Source organism: Rhodnius prolixus, unplaced genomic scaffold (genome assembly GCF_049639745.1).
Source record: "Rhodnius prolixus isolate KJV_2025 unplaced genomic scaffold, Rpr scaffold_4, whole genome shotgun sequence".
Taxonomy (NCBI): Eukaryota; Metazoa; Arthropoda; class Insecta; order Hemiptera; family Reduviidae; genus Rhodnius; species Rhodnius prolixus.
This window is the reverse complement of record NW_027411614.1, coordinates 32,034,257-32,056,369: the sequence shown is the minus strand read 5'-3', so window position 1 is coordinate 32,056,369 and position 22,113 is coordinate 32,034,257. Positions and strand designations below refer to the sequence as shown.

The 22,113-nt window shown below is 34.9% G+C and overlaps 1 protein-coding gene across 1 annotated transcript in view; it reads right to left on the bottom strand.

Moving 5' to 3' along the window:
- The window catches only part of LOC141455969 (sodium-dependent neutral amino acid transporter B(0)AT3), a 61,781-nt gene that overhangs the window by 26,607 nt on the left and 13,061 nt on the right, over positions 1–22,113 (bottom strand). Inside the window, exon 2 of the mRNA XM_074131495.1 lies at positions 10,695–11,166. Coding sequence (XP_073987596.1) covers positions 10,695–10,929 — 235 coding nt within the window. The 5' untranslated portion in view covers positions 10,930–11,166. The remainder of the gene's footprint in view (positions 1–10,694; positions 11,167–22,113) is intronic.

Sequence of the window (22,113 nt, the reverse complement as noted above, 5' to 3'; positions counted from 1 at the left end):
GTTTTTTTCGACTAAACCCGACCTTACGTCATAAAAACATTATTTTTTTCACCTCATTTTCGGATTCATCATTAAATTTCCAATAATAATAGATCATTTTCGTAGTTATTTAACTTTAATCAGATTCATTTATTACAATAAGAACGTTAATTTTTTTAGGAATTTAGAATTTTCAAAAATTAGCCTCTTCGACAAAATTGGTCTTAGAGGCTGTCAAATTTCACAAAAACTGCTCCTTTTAATACTCTTTCCAATGGTATAATAATCAATTTCAATAATAGCTGTTTTCTTTAGTCTATTACTGAGAAAGTGCTGAAAAAAACACGGTGTTAGCGAAGGAAGCAAAGGGGACTGGATGAAGCATACTCGCAAATCAAAATTATTATTTATTAACAAAATCATTTCTTTAAGCATGTAAAATACATAATTACTTACTAATTATTCATGTATCACATGTTCTCAAAATGCCGACCTCGATTCCTGACGCATAACCGAGCGCGTTTTCGCATTGCTCCCACTGTTGGTCGGGTTTAGTCGAAAAAACCTGAAAAAATCATAACTTTCTAACAGATAGCGATAGAACACTCGTTCAGGCGGCGTTGTACTACATTTTGAATGTAGTTTAACAGAAAAAATTTTCGTCACTTATCCGGTTCCACCCTGTATATAAAAATGAATGTGTGTCTGTCTGTCTGTCTGTAATCGATAGATTCAAAAAACCATACGTCCAATCGCTGTGAAAATTTGGGAAATTATTAGGTATATCCCCGGGAAGGTTTTTGAATTTTTTTTTAAAAATCAGAGTTGGGGTTCTAGATGCTCCCGAACAAATATCTCAAATTATATTAAAATTTAAAATATTTTGAATACATAAATTGTGTTTCCTTTAAGATTTCAATAAATTAAATTAAATTATAAGAAACAACATTAATGCGTTTGACGTTCGATTTTTCGCCAGCAAATTCTAATAAATACAAAAATGCAGTCAAAAAACTTTTGCAATTATTAATACGAGAATACTACATATAAAACCGTAGATACTGTTGTCAATCACGATGAATCAGTTAATTATCCAAGAGAATTTTTAAATTCATTGGATTTACCAGTAATGCCACCGTATATTTTATCTTTGAAAATTGTTACCCCAATCATCCTTCTACGAAATATAAATCCACCGCGACTATGCAATGGGACTAGGCTATCAGTAAAAAAATTAATGAATAACATAATTGAGGCAACCATTTTAAATGGAAAACACCAAGGAGAACATGTACTACTTCCAAGCATTCCCATGATACCAACGGATGCTCCATTTGAATTCAAACGTCTACAGTTTCCTGTACGACTAGCCTTTGCAAGGACCATTAACAAAGCACAGGGACAATCATCGCAAGTATGTGGATTAAATTTGATAAATCCATTGCTTTTTCACATGGACAGCTGTACGTTGGGTGTTCATGAGTTGGGAAAACCATCAAATATATTTGTTCTTGCACCAGATAGGAAAACAAAAAATGTTGTATATTTACAAGCACTACTAAGATAAAGTTCACCATCAATCATCAAATATCATTCATTTCATGAAGATATTTAATAATTACAAAATTATTGTTTAGTTGAAATTCGTTTGCAATATTGTTTAATATCACAAGTGAAGAAGCATGTTTATTCTACCATCAACTATGTATATCTATGTTATATATATGTTATATTCAAATGACATATATGTAGGGATAATTTTATTGTTAATTTTCATTTTGATTTATTGCATACATTTGATCATTAATAAATTATGTTTGAGGTATCAAAACTGCTTTTTTGTTCAAACACAGCAACGTGTGAACGGGTACAGCCAACACATTATATATCTATAAAATTATTATATTCTAGGTAGATTTCCGGAACAAACTCTTCTGAAACATCCTAAGATCTATCGGACAAAAAAGAGCAAGATATTTTCCTTGAGTTTGAAAGTACAAGAAATAAAACTTGATCGGCTAGACTAAGTGATTTGAAAGATTCGAATGTGTAGTCATCAGGCACCTTGTTCCTTTTAAAACTTTTCTCAGAATTATTAAAATTGTAATTTTTGTACAATAATTTTTATGATCCTTTGAAAGTTATATAAAGGTCAACGTATTATTATCCCCCATCTTGAAGAGAGAGTCTCCTCGGCTAAACTTGGTCTAAACAGGGTCTGGTCCAAATTTATTTCAAATAACAACATCCCATTAAATGCTAAAATACAAGTTTTTAAGAGTGTCTCACGCGCAGTAGTCTGCTATGGCTCCCAAGTTTGGGGCTTTCAATCTTATGAAATCTTAGAAAAATTTCAAAGATTTTTTATAAAGAAGTTGTATGGTTTACCATTAGTAGCACCTTCTTACATGCTAGCCATAGAGACTGAGTTGCCTCCTTTTGAATCCCATACCCTTCATTTGCGCATAAAATATTTAATTAAAGTTCTTTCTTTACCTGATCACCGCCTATCTAAAATTGTTGCCCTCCAGATTATTAATAATAAGGTCTATTGGTTTAAACATTGGCTCACTCTCTCCAGCTGTTACCAATATGATTTTCATTGCTCTTTGGTTGTCCCTTCTGATTGTCCTAAACAACTTCTGCAACTTCCAGATGCTATTAATAAGTCTCGTCTGGTGGAGTCTGTAAATCGTGCAGTAGCATCCGACCGGTTTTTATTGTATAGAGTCTTGATTTCGGACCATCGGGAAAAGGTTACGGTCTCTTTCTCCGAGAATCTAAGCCACTCTGAACTTCGCTGGCTATTTAAGCTGAGGGGAGAGTTACTATATTTAAATGGTAGACCTTGGCTTGAGAGAGATTCCGACCTTGAAATGTGTTCTCTTTGTAACTTCAACACCCGCGAAGAGATATACCATTTTCTGGGTGAGTGTCCTCTATTGGCGGAATTTCGAGTTCTTTATTTCAATAAGCGAACTCTTGCAAGGGATGAAATTATTGCTTATTTATCCGGCCAAGTAAATCCACGCCCATTGATCCGCTATGCTCGTCATGCTTGGAGAGTTCGGTATATCTGGATTGTGGATTCTTCTTAGAATTTCTTTTCATGTACATTTCATTTATTTTTTGTATTATTTATTTTGAACTTTTTTTCGTTTTTGTACTTTCTTATTTAATTTGTTATAAAAGTTGGTCTCTTCTTTTTGTTCTGTAACAGTTCACTATTATTATTTTATGTTTATACTTTTTATTCATTTTTATTTCATATCTTTTTAGGTCTAGCTTTCTTTGTTTTATTGAGAAAGAGTATTTTCATTTAAACATTAGTAAACTCTGGCAGACGGCTGCATGTAGCCATGCCTATTATACTTTTGTACAAAAAATTTAATGTACTTATATACTTTTTAAAAATAAAGTATTATTATTATTATTTTTATTTTGTACAATAATTTTTATGATCCTTTGAAAGTTATATAAAGGTCAACGTATTATTATTTAAGCGGGAAAGAGTACAGTCTTATATTAAACTAAGCACAAAGTAAAGCAAAATGAAAAGGGTTGAAAATTGCGCAGTATGTTGAATGTAGAACCCTCTATTGTAGATCCCAATGTAGGGGACAAAGTTGATTAGCAGTAGCCTCTATTACGAAATATATCCCAGAGTGGCTAGATAGAAAAAGACAAAGTAAAGCACTTTGTAAAACGCACATTTACATACACATGTATATATACATTCGCAAGAGGGGGTTGAGTTCCTTTGTTAGCAAAAAATAAAAGTACCGAACCCTGTGGGTTTTTTGCCCTTATATAGGTCACGTAAAATGTGGTACATTTTGTCCGACAGCAACCATACCGAGATTTGCATATCTAAACCTGAATAACTAAACATGGACAAGATTGTTTTTTAATCCTTTCTAGTTTTTTTAAATTATATAAATCTCTAAAAAAAGACTTAAATTTCTTATTTTCCCATTTATGTAAACCTTTTTTTGCAAGGATATTTTTCATATAACTTACCTTTCTTTTCAGGAATATATTTCTTAAAAACTTCGAAGTCGAGAAAAAGTAACTGAGAATTATCTTTAGGAAGGGTTACAAAGCCAAAGAGTAAAAGAATTGGAAGAAGATCTTTGCAGAATCAGTATACACTGAAATTGATTATTAAATTCAAAAAAGTGTTTTTTAGAATTTTGCCTTTGTGTGTGTAGGAGAGATACTTTTAGGTATCCACCAATGGATTTATTTGAACTTCACCCATAAAGTGATTCATTTCCATTTAAAACAGCTTCTTCAAATAATTGATTTTAAGAGAATTCTTCATGTAGGATGAAGTTAAACGCGGACCACCAACAACCATTTCAATAAGATACGGATCCTATTATTTTAATATGCTTTTTAACAAAAACTTGATTTACAAACCAATACAATAGAGGAAATAAATAAGAAGAATTAGAAATTCCCTCATAATTCCAAATTTGACGAAAATTGCTTGACTTTTATTGTTTTGAAAAAACTCTATTAACTGAGTTTTTCAAAAACATTAAAAGTACAGCAATCCAAGGCATGGACACTGACAACTAAAGAGCGCAATACCCTTAATTCGACAGAAATGGGTTTCTGGAGGAGATGTTTAAGGAAAATAATCTTCGATAGAGTCCCAAATATGGTTATAAGGGAAGCCGTCGGTATAGATAAAACCACACTGGATAGGGTGGACGGATGAAGGCTGTTGTGGTTTGGACATGTTCTTCGCATGAGCGATACGCGCCTCCCAAAAAAAAGGCTCTCTGCTGGCAACCTGCTGGCAGACAAAGAAGAGGAAGGCCTATGAATAGCTGGCTCGCGCAGGTAAAGGAACTAATGATAGCACGAGGTCTGTGCGAAAGCGACGCTCAGGATAAGAGAAGGGTGGATGCTTGGCGCAAGGAACCATGGTTAGGGAAACACCTTGGAAGAAGAAGAAGGAAAAACTCTATTGCCAGTCTTGCGTTTGTATAAAGGGTCTAATAATATAGGACCAAAAAAACTTTTGCGATTTTATAAATTAGAACACCAACAAAGAGATATTAGCTCAGTTAGTGTACTGGATATCCACCGGAGACCCTGAATCCGGAGTACAGTTGGTTGCCCTTAGATTTGCTCTTTCTAGAAGTCTCTCGCAGACAAAGTTGTTTCTAACTAAGATACAGTCCGAACGCTCCTCTGCATGCCAAAAGCTCACATGCTAAAATTAAAAAAAAATAAAATAATAAAACTCTATTTCAACTCTATACACTAAACTGCTTAAGGCTAGACCGCTAGACAATGATTCGAAATGTGCACCACAACAAATTTGATATAATTTTACGATTAGACAGTATTTGTCCATTAGAAGGCACGACATCTTCTGAGGTTAATGGCACCTGGAGCTTTTTTTAGTGCACTGCCAGCCTCTGGACAGTGTTCTCTCGTTACAGACAACACTGCCAATTACCGGACAGTGAGCTATAAGAACCTCCTAGGAAAATGAAAATCTATGGGCCAGCAGCTGGATTTGAACCCGTGATATCCGCGTGGGAATCTAATACGCTAACCGCATAGCTAATCCGTTCCCAATTAGAAGTTGTAATAACTGCAAGAATAATTGTGTGCCGCTCATTTCTTTGAGCATAGGTCACTAAAACTTCAGTTATTGATGCCTTCCTTCAAGTTTACAATAAACTGTAGCGCCCTCTATTTTTTACTTTATTTTTATTTTATAAACAATATTCTTATATCATAGTAAGATACTAGCTCCCAGAAGGCTAGCTGATATCGCTAATTATTTCTTATCGCTAGAAATTTCATTTCACCTTCAAGGTTTACACTAGAAGATTAACCTGCGATGGACTTACAGCATTAGTATTTTATTGAATACCTAGAAGCATCAACTAAACGTTTGGAAATCCAAAATCTCGCATGAAATAGTCAAATTCTATTAATTATTTCGACTTGATTACTCAATGTAAACAAAAAAATAACCTTGAAACTCATAAAAATTTTAAACTTAGGGAAAGTAATGATAACTGGCAGACAAAAAAAAATTGTAAATGGGTTTATTAAACGAAGTACGTCAATAGAAATAGTGGAAAGTTTCTATTGAAAGTGCAAGCACTGTTTATTACAACAATTATCTAAAATTGTTGATAAACAATGGCACCCCTATTAGTCAACGATAATGTTTCCTTGCTATTTATTACGTACAAATTTTGTTTTTTGACGTTGACATTTGTATAATTTTAGGTATAATTTTGTGGCAAAAAGAATAGAAAGAAAACATGTGGTGGCATTAATAATTCTAACGCCTTTTTCACGGAAAATCAATATTGAAAAAGAATTAATTAACCTAGGCTATTGAGTCTTCTGTTGTATCACCTGAGTTATACCTCCTCCTATTTTAAATGTTAATTAAAAAAAACAAACTTTTAAGTTGCTAAAATTAATTTTAAAATATTATATATTTAATATATTATTATTTTGTGCATAGAATAAAAGTTTAGGTAAGGAAAACTACTTTATATAAATAGTAATACTATCAATGTCTAGTCGTATCGATTTATGTGACATTTTAAACAGATATTCAATTACGTCAAAGAATTTCTTTGCTCTGTTCGCGAAAAACATTCCCATTTCAATAATAATAAATACTAATACTAAGAACGAATGTAAGTTTTACTACTTAATAAATTAAGTCCTGTCGAATTTGTGATTGTTAGCCGGAGGCTTCATATTGGCATTAAGATAGGCAATTCTTTTGTTTCACTCAATGTTACCCATCAAAAATACAAAGCCAAACGCTTGAGAATTGGAACCAGGGCAGTGAAAATACATCAATTTATTATTTTGAAGGTTTTGGTAACATGTTACTTTAAATAAAATCAATGCGAAACGTGCGGCAAGTGAAATGTAACTGTAGCAAGTAATTTCTAAAATCTGCACTTCATCCAACACCGCTTTACTGACAAGCAGTACTAACTTCATTTCTACAGCATTAAAAAAAACGTTTGAGCCCAAAATAAATTCGAACAAAAGTACTCGTCTAGTTATCAAGACTTTTCAGGGTTCAGTACAAATAATAACACACGATGCAGTCAAAATTTTCTTGCAACCTGACACGGACGATACACGTAGTCCTTCTACAGGGTGACCCAGTGAAAATGACCACATTTCTTTTTTGAATAACTGTGGTGGTAACACTGCTACAGGGGCGAACGCGCGCTCTATGGTTAGTAGAGACCTGGGAGATTCCTGTTATCAACATTTTAGTAATCATGGAACGTTACACTGCAAAAGAACGAGCATTTTGTGTAGAAGCGTATTTTCGAGATAAATCGGTTGTGAAAGTTCATAGAGCGTTTCGTAAACAGTTAAAAGTTAAAAGTAATGAATCTGTTCCTACGCGAAAATCGATCCTCAGGTGGGTTGAAAACTTCCGTGAAAGTGGCAAGACGACTGATAAGATTCATCCAGGTGCCAAAAGAACAGTTCGTACACCGGAAAACATCGGAAAAGTTTGCCAAGCAATAAAAATTAGTCCAACTCGTTCCGCTCGCCGTCACGCAGCTTCTTTAAAGTTATCAAGGGAATCTGTGCGTCGAATTCTAACCTCAGACTTGAACCACCATCCATATAAATTGATGATCACTCAAGAGTTGAAAGAAACTGATTACCGACAGAGATTACTTTTCGCCGAGAACATGTTAAAGAAATTGGACGATGGTGAGATTGATTTAAATAATGAGCGGTGAAGCTCATTTCGAACTCTCTGGATCGGTAAATAAACAAAACTTTCGGTACAGGGCAAGTGGTAATCCCCAATTCATTCCAGAAAAACCGTTACATAGCCAACGAGTTACAGTATGGGCCGGTGTAGCGTCGTGGGGAATTATCGGACCGTATTTTTTCGACGGAACCGTCAATGGAGAGAGATACAGGGAGATGTTAAACTTGTTCCTCATCCCCCAACTCCGCCGCAAACGTCGTTTGAATCGAACCTGGTTCCAGCAAGACGGGGCAACTTGTCACACCGCCGCTCTTACACTTGCGTTGTTGAAAGAAACGTTTGGAATTCGTTTATTGTCACGTTCTTCAGATTTCGCTTGGCCGCCTCGCTCGCCAGATTTGACGGTTCCAGATTTTTTTCTGTGGGGGTATTTGAAAAGTCGTGTTTATGAAACCAAGCCCCGTGATCTAGAGGATTTAAAATCGAGGATTAGAGCCGAATTCGCAAAAATTTCGGCTTCCATGCTGAAGAAAGCATTCAAAAACTTCGTTAAACGATTGGAAGAATGTAAAGCCCAGAACGGTCATCATTTGAAGGATGTAATATTCCACAAATAATCTCCCATGTTTCTACTTTTCAAAGATTTTTTTGTTACTTTTATATCTAAAATACTTTTGCTGTTATTAAAGAAATAAATGTGGTCATTTTCACTGGGTCACTCTTTATCACCAAATGAAAAACTTTGTGTATCTGTAATTAACATTCAAACATCACGGGGAAAAAATAACAGAACCGTTCCACGAACGGGAACTAGACTGAAATGTACAATAGATACAGGTCAAAATCTATTTCATTCGAATATGGCAACCATTTGATTGAAAATTCACAGTGATGTGCATTAAAAAAGGACTTAAGAAATCTAAAAATTTCTTGGCTTACAGCTTCATGCAAGTCAAATTTAGACTAAACAGAACAAAGATCCTTAGACTCCTTTGAAACGGCCATGCTTTCAAGACTACAATCTATAAGGTTTTCCACTAATAAAAGGACTGTGAATCGCCTTAAGAGTTCACCGTGTTTCGTAAGCAATGAACTAATACACAGGGACTCAAAATCTTTATAGACAGACAGCACATATATGTATATTCCTAAAGAACCTACTAAATAAGAAAATAGATAACATCACCAACTAGGGACAGTTAACAGGTCGACGTTGACTAAAATCTAAACTGCCACAATGTTACAATTTGTTTAATTATTTTTGTTTATTATGGTTTGAACGGACGAAACAAACTGCCGGGTAAAAATAAATATTTTTAAATCTAAAATAATCAGCAAAACCTTAGCATTAAGGTCGACTTGTATCCAATGTAAATGTTGATATGTTGTGGAGAGGATATAGGCATGCAGCCTGAAACCTCCTTTTAAATATATTTGTATAAAAAATTTTAAATTGTAAATAAACATTTTCAAATTCAAATTCAATCAGCAAAACAAAGCCACTTCTAAAAAATCTCAAATAAGTTATAAGGCGTATTTAAAATTAAGAAACTATGCAAATAACTGTTATTTACTTCACTTATGTAATAAGTGAAAACAAGAAAATGCTCGCTACAAAACAAAATACCTTCTAAGGGCTTTACTTTTTTATAAACCTTATTTTTTATCACAAATACGAATGCTATTTTAAATCTATTATTTTATAAACGTATAAAATTTCATCCGCACAGGACAATCTCGTGCCGTGGATCTTGTTTTACAGCGGATACAACATATGGGATATTGTTGCAACCTCCTCGAGAATCTCCCTTTTGGTTGAGGACACTTTCAAGCTAAGTGGTCAGTCTTGCTACAGTTATGGCATGAAGGCTTTTTAGTAAACTTCATCAAACAGTTTGGACAAAAAGTATCTGGCGAAATAGCCAAAACAGATTGTAGTTATAGCATTTTTTTTTTTCATGGCCACGTTAACCGTCGCTGTTTTCTTAACTACTTACATGATCACCAATCTTGACGTTATTCACGAGCAAAATGTCCAGTCCAATTTCATTCGCATCATGTAATTGAAATAACGCATCAAAGGCTTTATGCACCTATTCAATCTATTAAAGGCTCTCTGCATTTAATCGTAAGTACTCTACACTTGCACCAAATCCTTTTCAATGTGAAATTCCTTATCTCATAACCCTCATGTTTGTAACTGACGAACTTTAAGCTAAGTAATATTAAATTATGATACGTAAGCATTGCTGAAAAATTTGCCAATCTTGGGTAATTTTAAATAGCTGGCATTTGGACTGAAACAAATCTTCATTTTAAAAAGCAACGTGACATACAGTGGACAACTATGTAATGATATTATTTACTATTACGAAATAAACAATGAAATAACTATATGATACCTACATAGACAAATAGTAAAACAAATACAATGATTTATCGACAACGCCTAAAGCTAGCAACCTAGCACACAAAAAAGACGAAAATCTTCTTAATTTGTTAACAATTTTAATAAGAGATTTTGGAGCACTTTGCATGAATTGTGCATATAATCTTTAAATTGTGTGGTTTTTCTTTTCCACCCTTCCAAATGCATCTCGTTTGAACTAGAATCGTGAACGCAGCAGTTTAACGTATAAACTTCACTGTAATTTCTTATGTTAATGCAATCTAATATAATCTAAAAGCAAAAATGGAAATCCCTTTAAACATTGATAAATCTTTAGAAGAAAAATTATATATTTTTTCTCTGACTTGCCAAATTCGAGGAAGAACGTTGTGCAGTGTACAAGAAAATGTAGCAACTGCTTTAGAACATTCTATGGATGTAACTTAGGGGCGAACCTTTTAAAAGATGATGCCTACTTGGTTGGAAAGCTGTGAGTGTAGAGTTCTTTTGATTTCCTTCAATAGTTCAATCAAAATAATATTAAAAAAACAGAATCAATTTTGTCAAAATATAAGTACTCACCTCCACCATTCTGTTGGCACAAGTAAGGAAACCTCCATATGTTGCCAAGGCCAACTGAATAACCAATAATGCTGAGCATAAATTGTATTTTATTATCCCAGGCGGCCCTTTGCTGTCCGGGTGGTTCATCCCCTGGACAAGGGCCGTCGGCTGTATTTAATGTTACCACATTTAATTGGCCATTTACTGGTGCCAATTCTGTGGCACATCTTACTGAAGTTCTACGAACTTCCATTTTGTGTTTATTTAATTATTTATTATTTCACTGATTTTACGCCACTAATACTAGAGAGGAGTATTTCGTATTTCAGTCACTGTTAGCTCTTCAAGCAGCTCTTCAGCTGTGCACAGTTGAGAGTTGTGAGTTTTTACTTTTCACCTCCACTACTTCTGTTCGGCCGCCGTCGCCGACGCTCTGGCCACCTCGTCTGCTGCTTCATTTCTTACCACGGCCACTGATAACTGCCACTACCTGTGGTAAAAAAACAAAAATAAAGTTTAAATTCATTTAAAACTTCCTTTTTTTATTCATTTAATAGTAAGTAAAACAAAAACACTAACATAAAAAAAATCTACAAAATCGTTTTGAATGATCGAAAAGTGAAGTTGCGTGAGTTAGCAGACATCGTAAAGATATCAAAAGAACGTGTTGGTTTTATATTGCAAGAGCATTTGACTATGAGAAAGCTCTGTTCAAAGTGGGTGCCGCGTTTGCTCACTGTTGACCAAAAACCAGAACGTGTTGATGATTCTGAGCAGTGTTTGGCCATGTTTAAACGTAACAAACCGGAATTTTCGCGTCGATATGTGACAATGGATGAAAGATGGATCCATCACTTCACTCCGGAATCAAAACGATCGTCATCTGAGTGGACAACAACTGGTGAACTTCGTCCAAAGCGGCCGAAAGCACAACAATCGGCTGGAAAGGTTATAGCCTCGGTATTTTGGGATGTGCGTGGTGTTAATATTCATCGACTATCTTGAGAAGGGGAATACCATCAACAGTGAATATTATATAGCGTTATTGGAGCGTTTGAAGGCCGAAATTGCAAAGAAACGACCGCATATGGCAAAGAAAAAAAAAAATTGTTTCATCAAGACAACGTACCGTGTCACAAGTCAATCAAAACAATGGCGAAACTACATGAATTGAACTTCTAATTGCTCCCACATCCACCGTATTCACCAGATTTGGCTCCCAGCGACTACTTTGGCTGTTCGCAGACCTAAAAAAAAAATGCTCGCCGGTAAGAAATTTCGCCCGAATGAAGAGGTTATCGCTGAAACTGAGGCCTATTTTGAGGCAAAAGATAAATCGTTCTACAAAAGTGGTATTGAAATGTTAGAGCGGCGCTGGAATGATTGCGTTGTTCTTGATGGAAATTACGTTAAAGCTAATTTTGAACAAAAAAAAACGTGTTTAACACGTTAAAAAACGAATTAACACAGCCCATGTGTTAATTAAGAAAAAATTAGGTAAAATAGAATCCTCGCAATGGAAAGATACGTTCAGTTTAGCTTCGAAGAAGCTATCGGAATTTAGAGATTATCGTCCTTTTCGAAAGCTTGGTTGCCTTCAAAGCGCTGATTTCCCATATTTATTACTTATATATATATATTTTGTTTGAATTAGATGAATGGCTAGGAAGGAAATTATCCAATTAAACACTAAAAATGTTTTACTTTTTTGTTTACTGTACCAGCATTTTAGTTAGATATTAACTCGTGCCATCTTTCCATTAGATAATAGCTTTGGTACAATTATAATTGAAACAAGGCATTCGTGTGATATTACTAAAATTACTAGATACATTTGCAGCATTCATGATAATACCTCGCACATAAGACCACTAACAAATTGGGAAATGAAGTTTGGGTATTGAAGAAATTTAGATCTATTTGCTTTAATTTGTTAAAGTTATTTCTGCAACAAATAATTCGTTAAATAAAAGACTAAGTATTAAAGACCCGATTACTAAAAATACTACCCTAGTACAATGATCTCTCAGTCGCACGGTCTACTTACACACAGAGATCATTAGTATGTGTAAATATAAATGTATAATATAGCCTATTTCTTTATTTGTTTGAGACAAAGAATAGAAATAACTAATTTAATTTAGGTCGCCTTGGCAGGAGCTACAGTTTATATAACATCATAATTACCTTTTTTTTTTTATTTATAATTTCAAATGTTCGCTCAGGATGTTTGCCTGTGGCCTAATACTTCTGTAACTAAAATAATTCTTTACTTTCCCTGATTACTTATAGACGTATTGCGATAGACTGCTACATTTTCAAAACTTAATAATCAAATTATTTATTAATTGCATTTCTAAAGAATTAAGGCCCAAAGTAGAAGACAAAATTTTTAATAAAGGTCATTGTAATTTGTTGCAATAAATTGTGAGACTCCCTGATGTACTAAACTAGTTCTATTTACTGTTTAAGTTGTGTTATATATGCTACATGCCACATCTCCACATGGGACTATCTCGATAGGGAGATTGATATTCTCTAGGGTGCCATCAAAGCACACTCCTGTGTTGTCAGCTTGAAAATGGTAATGAACGACCTGGGCAAAGATAAAACACCCCGACAGGCAAGGCAACAAGTAATGATCTTCTCCATTAGGAGCTGAAGAGAAAGGATGAGGTCTGCATAAGTGTGCTCTGGACCAGCTACTGAACCAAAGCCAGCAAAGATCTCTAATGAATAGTAATTACAATCTTGACAGATCTAAGGACCTGAGCAAAACAAGTTCCACAAGCTGACAGGTTTCCTCACAGTTGGCCTAAGACTCAAAGAGCATTTGAAGAATCTGAATCGGAAACGTTGAAGATGTTGGTGATGAAGGAAACTCATATATACATCCAGACTAACTGCGATGCCATTGTCTATGGGAGGTTCAAAAACTTGGGAAGTTAACTGGTGTTGGAGGAGGAAGACTCCCTGGAAGACCCCATGTAGTTTCCTTCAGAGGATGGTTAAACTGTATTCATCTGAAGCGTCAACAAGCTCAATAGCGAATTCAAACGAATATACAAAAAAACAACAATCTTGGTTTAAATCTTTCGTTGACAAGCGATCTAAACTCTCTCTACAGAATAAACGACTTATCTATACTATGATACTAAAACCTGCCTGGACTTACGGAATGGAACTTTGGGGCTCAGCCAAAGCTTCCAATATCTACAGAATCCAATCCTTCCAGTCAAAAACTCTCCGTAGAATCGCTAATGCTCCTTACTTTGTTTCCAATCATACCTTGCACCGAGATTTCCTTGTTCCCTATGTTTCTGAAGCTGTAAGATCCCGTTACTTTAAATTCCACACATCAATCACCTCACATCCCAATCCTCTAGTAGCTCAACTTACCACTCTACCAGGAAATCCTCCCAGGCGGTTGAAACGCAGGTGGCCACGCGATCTTCTAAATGAAGTAAGAGCCAATGTACAATAGTGAACTGTACCACTTTCGGAGTTTCACCAATGGGTGAATTCTCCCCTCATGTATTCATGTATCTATTCCATTATCATGTTGTATCAGCTTCACTTGATGCAGAATTATTCTGCAGTTGTGAAAATAAATAAATTAAAAAAAAAAAAAATCTTTCGTTACTAGGAATAGTCATCAGTAAGGAACGGATTTTTATGTATTTAAAAATGCCAAATATTTAACTAAAATATGCATTTATTTTCGTCAATTATGTGGAAAATATGTGATTTTCTTAAAATATTTTCTGGAATATTTAAGTAAAATGGACATTTTTTTTTATGAAAATGGAATTTTTTTTTGGGGGGGGGGCAAGTTATAATTATTTATACAAGAAAAGAACTTTTTAACAATTTATAATAATTTATTAGGAACAAAATAATTTGTTTTTACAATTTATAATGATTTATACAACAAAGAACATTTTTACTATTTATAAAAAGATGTGTTAAATTTTCAATTTTGAAAACTTCACTCTTCGAAATTGTTTGCAACCACATGAAATTTCAAATGTTGGAACGTAAAGTGACGACGATCTGGGCGTAAGATGGACTTGTAACGACTAAAAGATCGTTCAACATCTACAGATGTTATAGGTGCCTTGCTGAAAGAAGTTATCTCGTTCGTTGTAAAGGGTACACGATGTTTTGAGGTGACTTCTGTTCCACTGATAATATCAGTAATCTGGCAGATGGTCTCCCACCCATTGTTCTTGCTCAGTACTTCTACCAGTTTTGATCTGATCAGATCTCCCTTACTCCCAGGTATTCCTTCCACCTTTTCGATGACTTTTTTTAACGTTGGACACGTTTTCTGTCAGTTGAACATTTTGGGACTCAAGTTGGGTAATGGCTTGTGCAAGAAATACGCAATTGTCAGAAATGAATGCAAGGTCGTTCCTTAAATTAGGTTTCTCGAATAAAGACTTGGCTGTATTTATCGCTACTGCTTCGTCTTCGAGATGTGAAAGGACATTCTTGATTTTATTGTAGTTTTCATAGTAATACTGAGCTGCTTCCAGCCAAGTACCCCATCTTGTCAATATTGGTTCTGGTGGAAGGCACAAGTCTGGATAGAGATTTAGCATTTTAATGCGACTTGGTGTTTTTAAGAACACTTTTTTAACCACTGTGATTCACAGCCATACAGTCTGTGTTTCACAGTTCCTGTCAACCACCTCCCAATTATGAAAATATGCCCAAAATGAAAAATATGTATTAAATATGTAGAAATATTTATTTATTTTAATCAAATATGTATAAATATGCGATAACATCCAAATATGTGAAATAAAAGTAGGCTCAAACGGCTTAAAGAGTGTCAGTATGAATACTTCTAGTTGAAAAACGTCTGTAAATTGCCTAGAAAAAAATATGTAAATACATACGAATCCGTTCCCTAGTCATCAGTTAGAATTCTTCCAAATCAAGAGGCATGATGTGCACTTACTATGAAAGTTAACCGTGGCAGACCTAGATAACCACAGATAGCTTCTTTCAATTGTTTTCCATAATTTGGGAGCACGACAATGTTCTACACGATCTAGAATTCTACCAACTCCACAAAGACCTTATAGTGATAGGCCAGTTTTTTTAATTCAGAAACCACGTTGTACAGAACATCTCCACGGAAGTGTCACGGCATATTCTTTAATTCAAGTTAAAGAACAAATAAACGTTGTATGCATCTCTTTCCCTAAAATACAAAACTGTATGTTTCATTCTATTTCTGGATGCTGAATTTTGAATTGACATGTAAGTTGTTGCAAGGAATATCTTAAATGTAGGTTATAATTTCTAATTTCTTCTTGAAGGTTCTTAAAGAATACGCTCAAATGATGGGAGAAGTTTCATAATTTTCTTGACAATTTTTTTCTTAAAAATAAATATATCAATTTTCTGTTAAAATAAATCAATGCTAAAAGTTTTTCTTTTACTATTCATTTAACCCAACAGTTTCAATATTTGGGACTGTGATTATTTTTGCATTTTCCCCTTATATTTAAACTAAGCGACATATTTCACAGTATTTATCGTTTTTTAATTCATAATATATTCTAAAAAATGAGGTGACCCTCTAAATGCTATTTGGCATTACAGTATAGATAAGAGGGCAATTATACACGTAAATAAATAAATATTTTTATCTAAAATCATCTGTCAATTAACAAATTACAAAATAATTAATAATGTATAACAGTTATATAAGAAATTAGTTGAAGCCCCAAATTGCATTCTAGCCACATCTTACGTTTGTTGTAACAATTTAGATTCACAAAACAAAAAATAATTAGCTGCCTTTTATAAACTTTAAAATGGCGGTGGCACAAGGTCAGGATTAAAGAATTTTGTTTCTAAATGGATCGATCGTTTTCTTCTTGTTTATTGTTGACTTCTTTAAGGATTATTCTTAGTTTGCACTTGGTTCTATCTGTTTGTTATCGATTAAATTCAATTTTTTTTTTTATAAAGTAAATTCTGGCAAGCTTCTGGAGGAAGACAATGAAGGTTCAAGAATAGATAAAAATTATAATTACAAGTAGAAAAGCAAAACAAGTTCAAATTACTCTAGATCTGTGCTAAACATAAATTTCTACTGCTTTATATTTATTTTAAAGCAATTTAAAACGTCTGCAATATGGGCTGTCTTCATTGATAGAAATAATATTTACATCAATTGGATAAAGAGCAGCGTGTGCTACTTGAGTTTAAGAGGCGATATTCCCTGCCTCTCTTCAAAGATGATGTTGCAGAGAGGGGAAGGGACTATATATGAAATATTGACCCACTTCTTGTCGATATTATACCTTGGCACGTTAAAATTTACCTCGTCTCAAATTTAACTGGAAATGTTCCTAATTTCTGGATGATTATTTTTATTTTAAATCTATTTTAATAAATGCTCACATTTCTCGCTAAATTCCTTATTTACGTACGTCAGAAACTTTGGAATTTTTAATTTAAAATAAAAGAACATTTTATTAAAACGATTTCCAAAAAAGGAAGACAAAACAACAACCACCGTCAAGATTGTCGTGAAACAGATAGTTAGTTTGTGAAGATGAGGAGATTAATGGACAAAGCTGAATACAAAATTGAAACAGTAGCCACTTTATAGCATTGGCTAAATGTTTGAAAGTTGTACCAACTTCTTAACTCAGCAGTTGCATACATCTAAGATACTTTTCATTCTTAATCCATTATTATCACTGACTTGGAGGTGTCAGAGAATCGTACAAAAACGTCTGATACTAGCGGTCCACAGTTCCAAACCTCTCTCAACAGAATAAGGAGCTCTGAATGGCTTTAGAAAGTGTAATTTGGGGGGGCTGACATGTCAGAAGGAAGACGCAGAGAACTGGGACTGCCTCCAGCTAGAAATGTGTAGCTTGATAAGGTAGATTTTATACTCATTTTTTTATTTTCTAAGGGTTCTCCACAACTCGTGGTACCCTTCAGCCATCGCGAGTAAATGCCTTCCTCCAAGCGACACGATCCTCTGCCTGTTCCTCTGTCAGACCATATCCCGGCCATCATCTCCTTCACCTGGTCCCTCCACCCACTTCTGGGGTCTTCCTCTCTTCATCCGGCCATCCATCTCGCTGTCCATCACCACCTTAGGGCAATCTCTCTGGGCCCATCCTCCTTACATGCTCATACCATGTGCGTTAATCTCTCTCTAATCTCCAGGACGTTTCTCTCCACACCCATCCTTTCCCTGATATCCACATTCCTCACTTTGTCCCGCCTCGAACATCCTGCAGATCTCCTCCAAAAAATCCATTTCTACTGCGCTGTTTTCTGTTCAACACCCATGTTTCTGCGGCATACAATAGGATACTTTGGAGTATCGATGTAAAGATCAGCCTCTTGGTTCTGGGTACCAAATTTCCGCTCCATAGCACTGGGTTCAATAGGCCTATTACTTTTTTCCCCTCCCTGATTCTCCTCTCTACTTCCTGCTGGGAGGAACCATCCTTTTCTACTATTGACCCAAGGTATTTAAAATGATCCACTCTTTTAATGTATCTACCTTCTATTTCTATAGTACTTGCATTCGAAGGAGATACGAGGGTCGTTTGAAAAGTCCGTGCAAAAATAAAAACTACTTAATTTTTTGGGGTAAACCTTTTTTATTTTTCAACATAGTCTCCTTTTAGGTTTATACACTTCGTCCAACGCTGCCCTAGTTTGTTGATCCCTTCCGAATAATAGGATTTGTCCAAGTCTGAAAAATAGCCATTCGTTTCTGCAATCACCTCCTCGTTTGAATAAAATCTTTTTCCCGCCAGCCATTTCTTCATATTGGGGAACAAATAGTAGTCCGAGGGAGCCAAGTCTGGAGAATAGGTGGGATTTGAAACGAGTTGGAACCCTATTTCCATTAATTTTGCGACCACAACTGCTGAGGTGTGAGCTGGTGCGTTGTCGTGATGGAAAAGGACTTTTTTGTGGGCCAATCGTGGGCGTTTTTCTTGCAGCTCGGTTTTCAAACGGTCCAATAACGATGAATAATATGCACCTGTAATAGTTTTACCCTTTTCCAGATAGTCGATGAGGATTATTCCTTGCGAATCCCAAAAGACAGTCACCATAATCTTTCCGGCCGAAGGAACGGTCTTCGCCTTTTTTGGCGCAGATTCCCCCTTGGTAACCCATTGTTTAGATTGTTCTTTGGTCTCAGGAGTGTAGTGATGTATCCATGTTTCATCCACAGTGACGAAACGACGCTTAAAGTCGTGCGGATTCTTCTGGAACAGCTGCAAACCGTCCTTGCAACACTTCACACGATTTCGTTTTTGGTCAAGCGTGAGCAATCGCGGCACCCATCTTGCGGATAGCTTTGTCATGTCCAAATGTTGATGGAAAATATTATGTACCCGTTCATTCGAGATGCCCACAGCACTAGCAATCTCACGCACCTTCACTCTTCTGTCATCCATCACCATATCATGGATTTTATCAATGATTTCTGGAGTAGTAACCTCAACAGGGCGTCTAGAACGTTCAGCGTCACTTGTGCCCATATGGCCACTCCGAAAATTTTGAAACCACTTATAAACTGTTCTAATCGAAGGTGCAGAGTCACCATAATGTTTATCAAGCTTCTCTTTAGTCTCCTGAGGCGTTTTGCCTTTCATAAAGTAGTGTTTAATCAACACACGAAATTCTTTTTCGTCCATTTTTTGAAAATCACTCGACTTCCTCGATTCAAACGAATGCCAAACACAAAGAAATAGACCGATCTGGCTGAAACTTAGTGTGAGTTCTTCCAAGAGATGCTACTAACTAAACATAACCTCGATACGCGCCAGTGGTGCTATATCTCTGACTTTGCACGGACTTTTCAAACGACCCTCGTAGGTGCTCCGTCTTATCAAAATTTATACACAGTCCCCATTCAGCACTAATTTTATATTCATCTAGCCATAAATATCTAAAACTCACAAAAATATCTATAAAAACAATTTGCTGTTCATCACTTCCTATGTCTTATGACAATAGTAATTAGTCCAGCTCTTTAAAAGAATGATTATTTTTGCTGATCATCATAAAAGAACTGCAGGCAGAATTAGAAAAATATAATAACATGGAAATTTATAATGAGCACATTAGCATTACTATTTTTGTATTGAGAAATTTTGCAAATCAGATTTTGTCAAGTGAATTAAAAAAAAAAAAAGTATTTATCACTAAGAAATTGTAGTGCAACCGAATTTAACGTAATTAGACAAAAAAGAAACTTGGCATTGTCTTGCCGGTAGTTCGAGCCAGGTGTAACAAATCTTTGTTGAAATAAATCAATGCCACAAAAATATATTTATAGAATTTGGCACATAAATACAAACTAACACATTGTAAACACCAGTGATACATTTGAGATTACACTACTTTCTCAATTCTTTTTTGGCAATTAAGAAAAATAATTACATGTTTCACTATTAATCTAGGAGGAATAAATAGAACACTTGTGAACGCAATATTTTTTTTAGCGTTCAGTTTTTACAAATATCAATTAAAATTTCGCGTATTCCGATTACGTAGGTTCTCGACTTCAATTTTCAGAACAATAAACTCTAATATTTTTACATTTCCAAATGAAATTATTATTTGATAATTAAACATCTTAAAGTGAATATCAAAATGTGGATATTGCTATTAGCTTTAGAGCCATTCAGATCGAAAAGCATGAGGAGTTTTTTAATTAAATAAAAAGTCGACTACTCGAGAGCTTGATTAAACCAAATTGGCTATTCTTCCAGACGGGGCTTAACATTCAATGATATAAACTTACCCTATCGTAGGTTGGCAAAATCAAATTTGAGCCCAAAATTAATGTCGACCAAAATATATTACAATATTCCTCATGAAATTATAAATCTTCAGGATAGAAAATTTAAGAAAACACTCAACAACTAGATGGTGGACAACTTTCTTGATCATAAGTGGAAGGCTGAACAATAAATATCTAATCGACTAAACGAATTTCATTACATTGTTTTCAGCTCAAAATATGCTTTAGAAAAGAACTTAAAAAACTAAAAAAAAAAAATAAACGCATCGTTGCGCTGTAAGCATCAAAGATAATGTAGAATATCCGCAGCATATTCAAAATGTGTCTCTGCAGCATACGTATTGTGCCCAGGATCAGACATAGGATGCTGCCACGTGGAACTCGAAAGAAAGTTTTTTTTTTTCTTCTTCTTTTTCTTTTTGGCATTGGCTTCCGCCATACAGCCAGCATCGTCTAGGTGCTTATCACTAGAATATCTCTCACTCTCCATTCTTACTTATAAATACATTCGCTTCACACATTCACCATTCTACTATATACCGCTATTTACATAAACTACTGCTAATGGATGGAGCAGCACTCTGTGCTCCTGCCATCCTTATAGCTTAACCAAAATTAAAATCACGTAATCCTTCTCTAAGCATTTTCTTCCATTCATTCTAATTCGGCTGTAGCTTTTAAATACATTCATATTTCATTGCTAGCTCTGCTATCGACTTAAGCACATAGATGTTGGTGGAGAATATTAAGTCTTCTTAGCGAAATAGTGCATCTAAATACCTGTATATATCGTCAAACATTCGTTTCCTTTCTACCACATAACGTGGACATATCATTATTACATGTTTGAAATCCTCCTCCTCATTGCAATCTACGCAAAGAGGAGAGGACCTTTTGTTGATCCTGTGAAGATACGATCCGCACACCGCGTGGTTCGCTCTCAGCCTGCTTATTGTCGTAACAACCCATTTATTAGTGACAGTTCCCTTAAACCATGGTTGTCTAGGTAACTGATCTGCCATAGTTTTATAGAATCTACCTGTAACACCATTATTGTAATCTGTCTGCCAAAGAAAGTTCCTACTTGCAATCGTAAGACTTCAAAAGGAAGGTTGGGAGGATGACTTTTGAGTTTCCACAGAAGTCCAGGATACTGTTCACAGGATTCATAGTAAATCTTCGAAATAATTTCGAGATAATGCCAAAAAAAAATCTTTTTCAGTAAACAGGCAACTTTTGTTTCAATATTTTTGATGAAACTCTACCATGAATAGTGTATCAAATTTTTAATAATGTATTTCTAATATTGCTCTAAGTAAGGTGTAGAGATAGAACGCAATATGGTCGGACGTAGGCTAGGTTTTATTACAACATTTGCATAGATTTGGTGAGGTTCCAAATACATTCTTACTCTACCTATTTTTTAATCAGTCCTAAGATCAAAATGTCAAAGATTAAAATGTTCAAAATTAGATTTTGTTGTAATATTTTCATTGGACATTGACGTAGTGAACTAATGCTAGATAATGTCAATACTTAACCAAAACCAACTATGAACACACAACGGTTCTTCCAGGACAGTAGACTGGTTTTCATTTATTCTCTCGGCTTTTTAGAAGTCGTAAC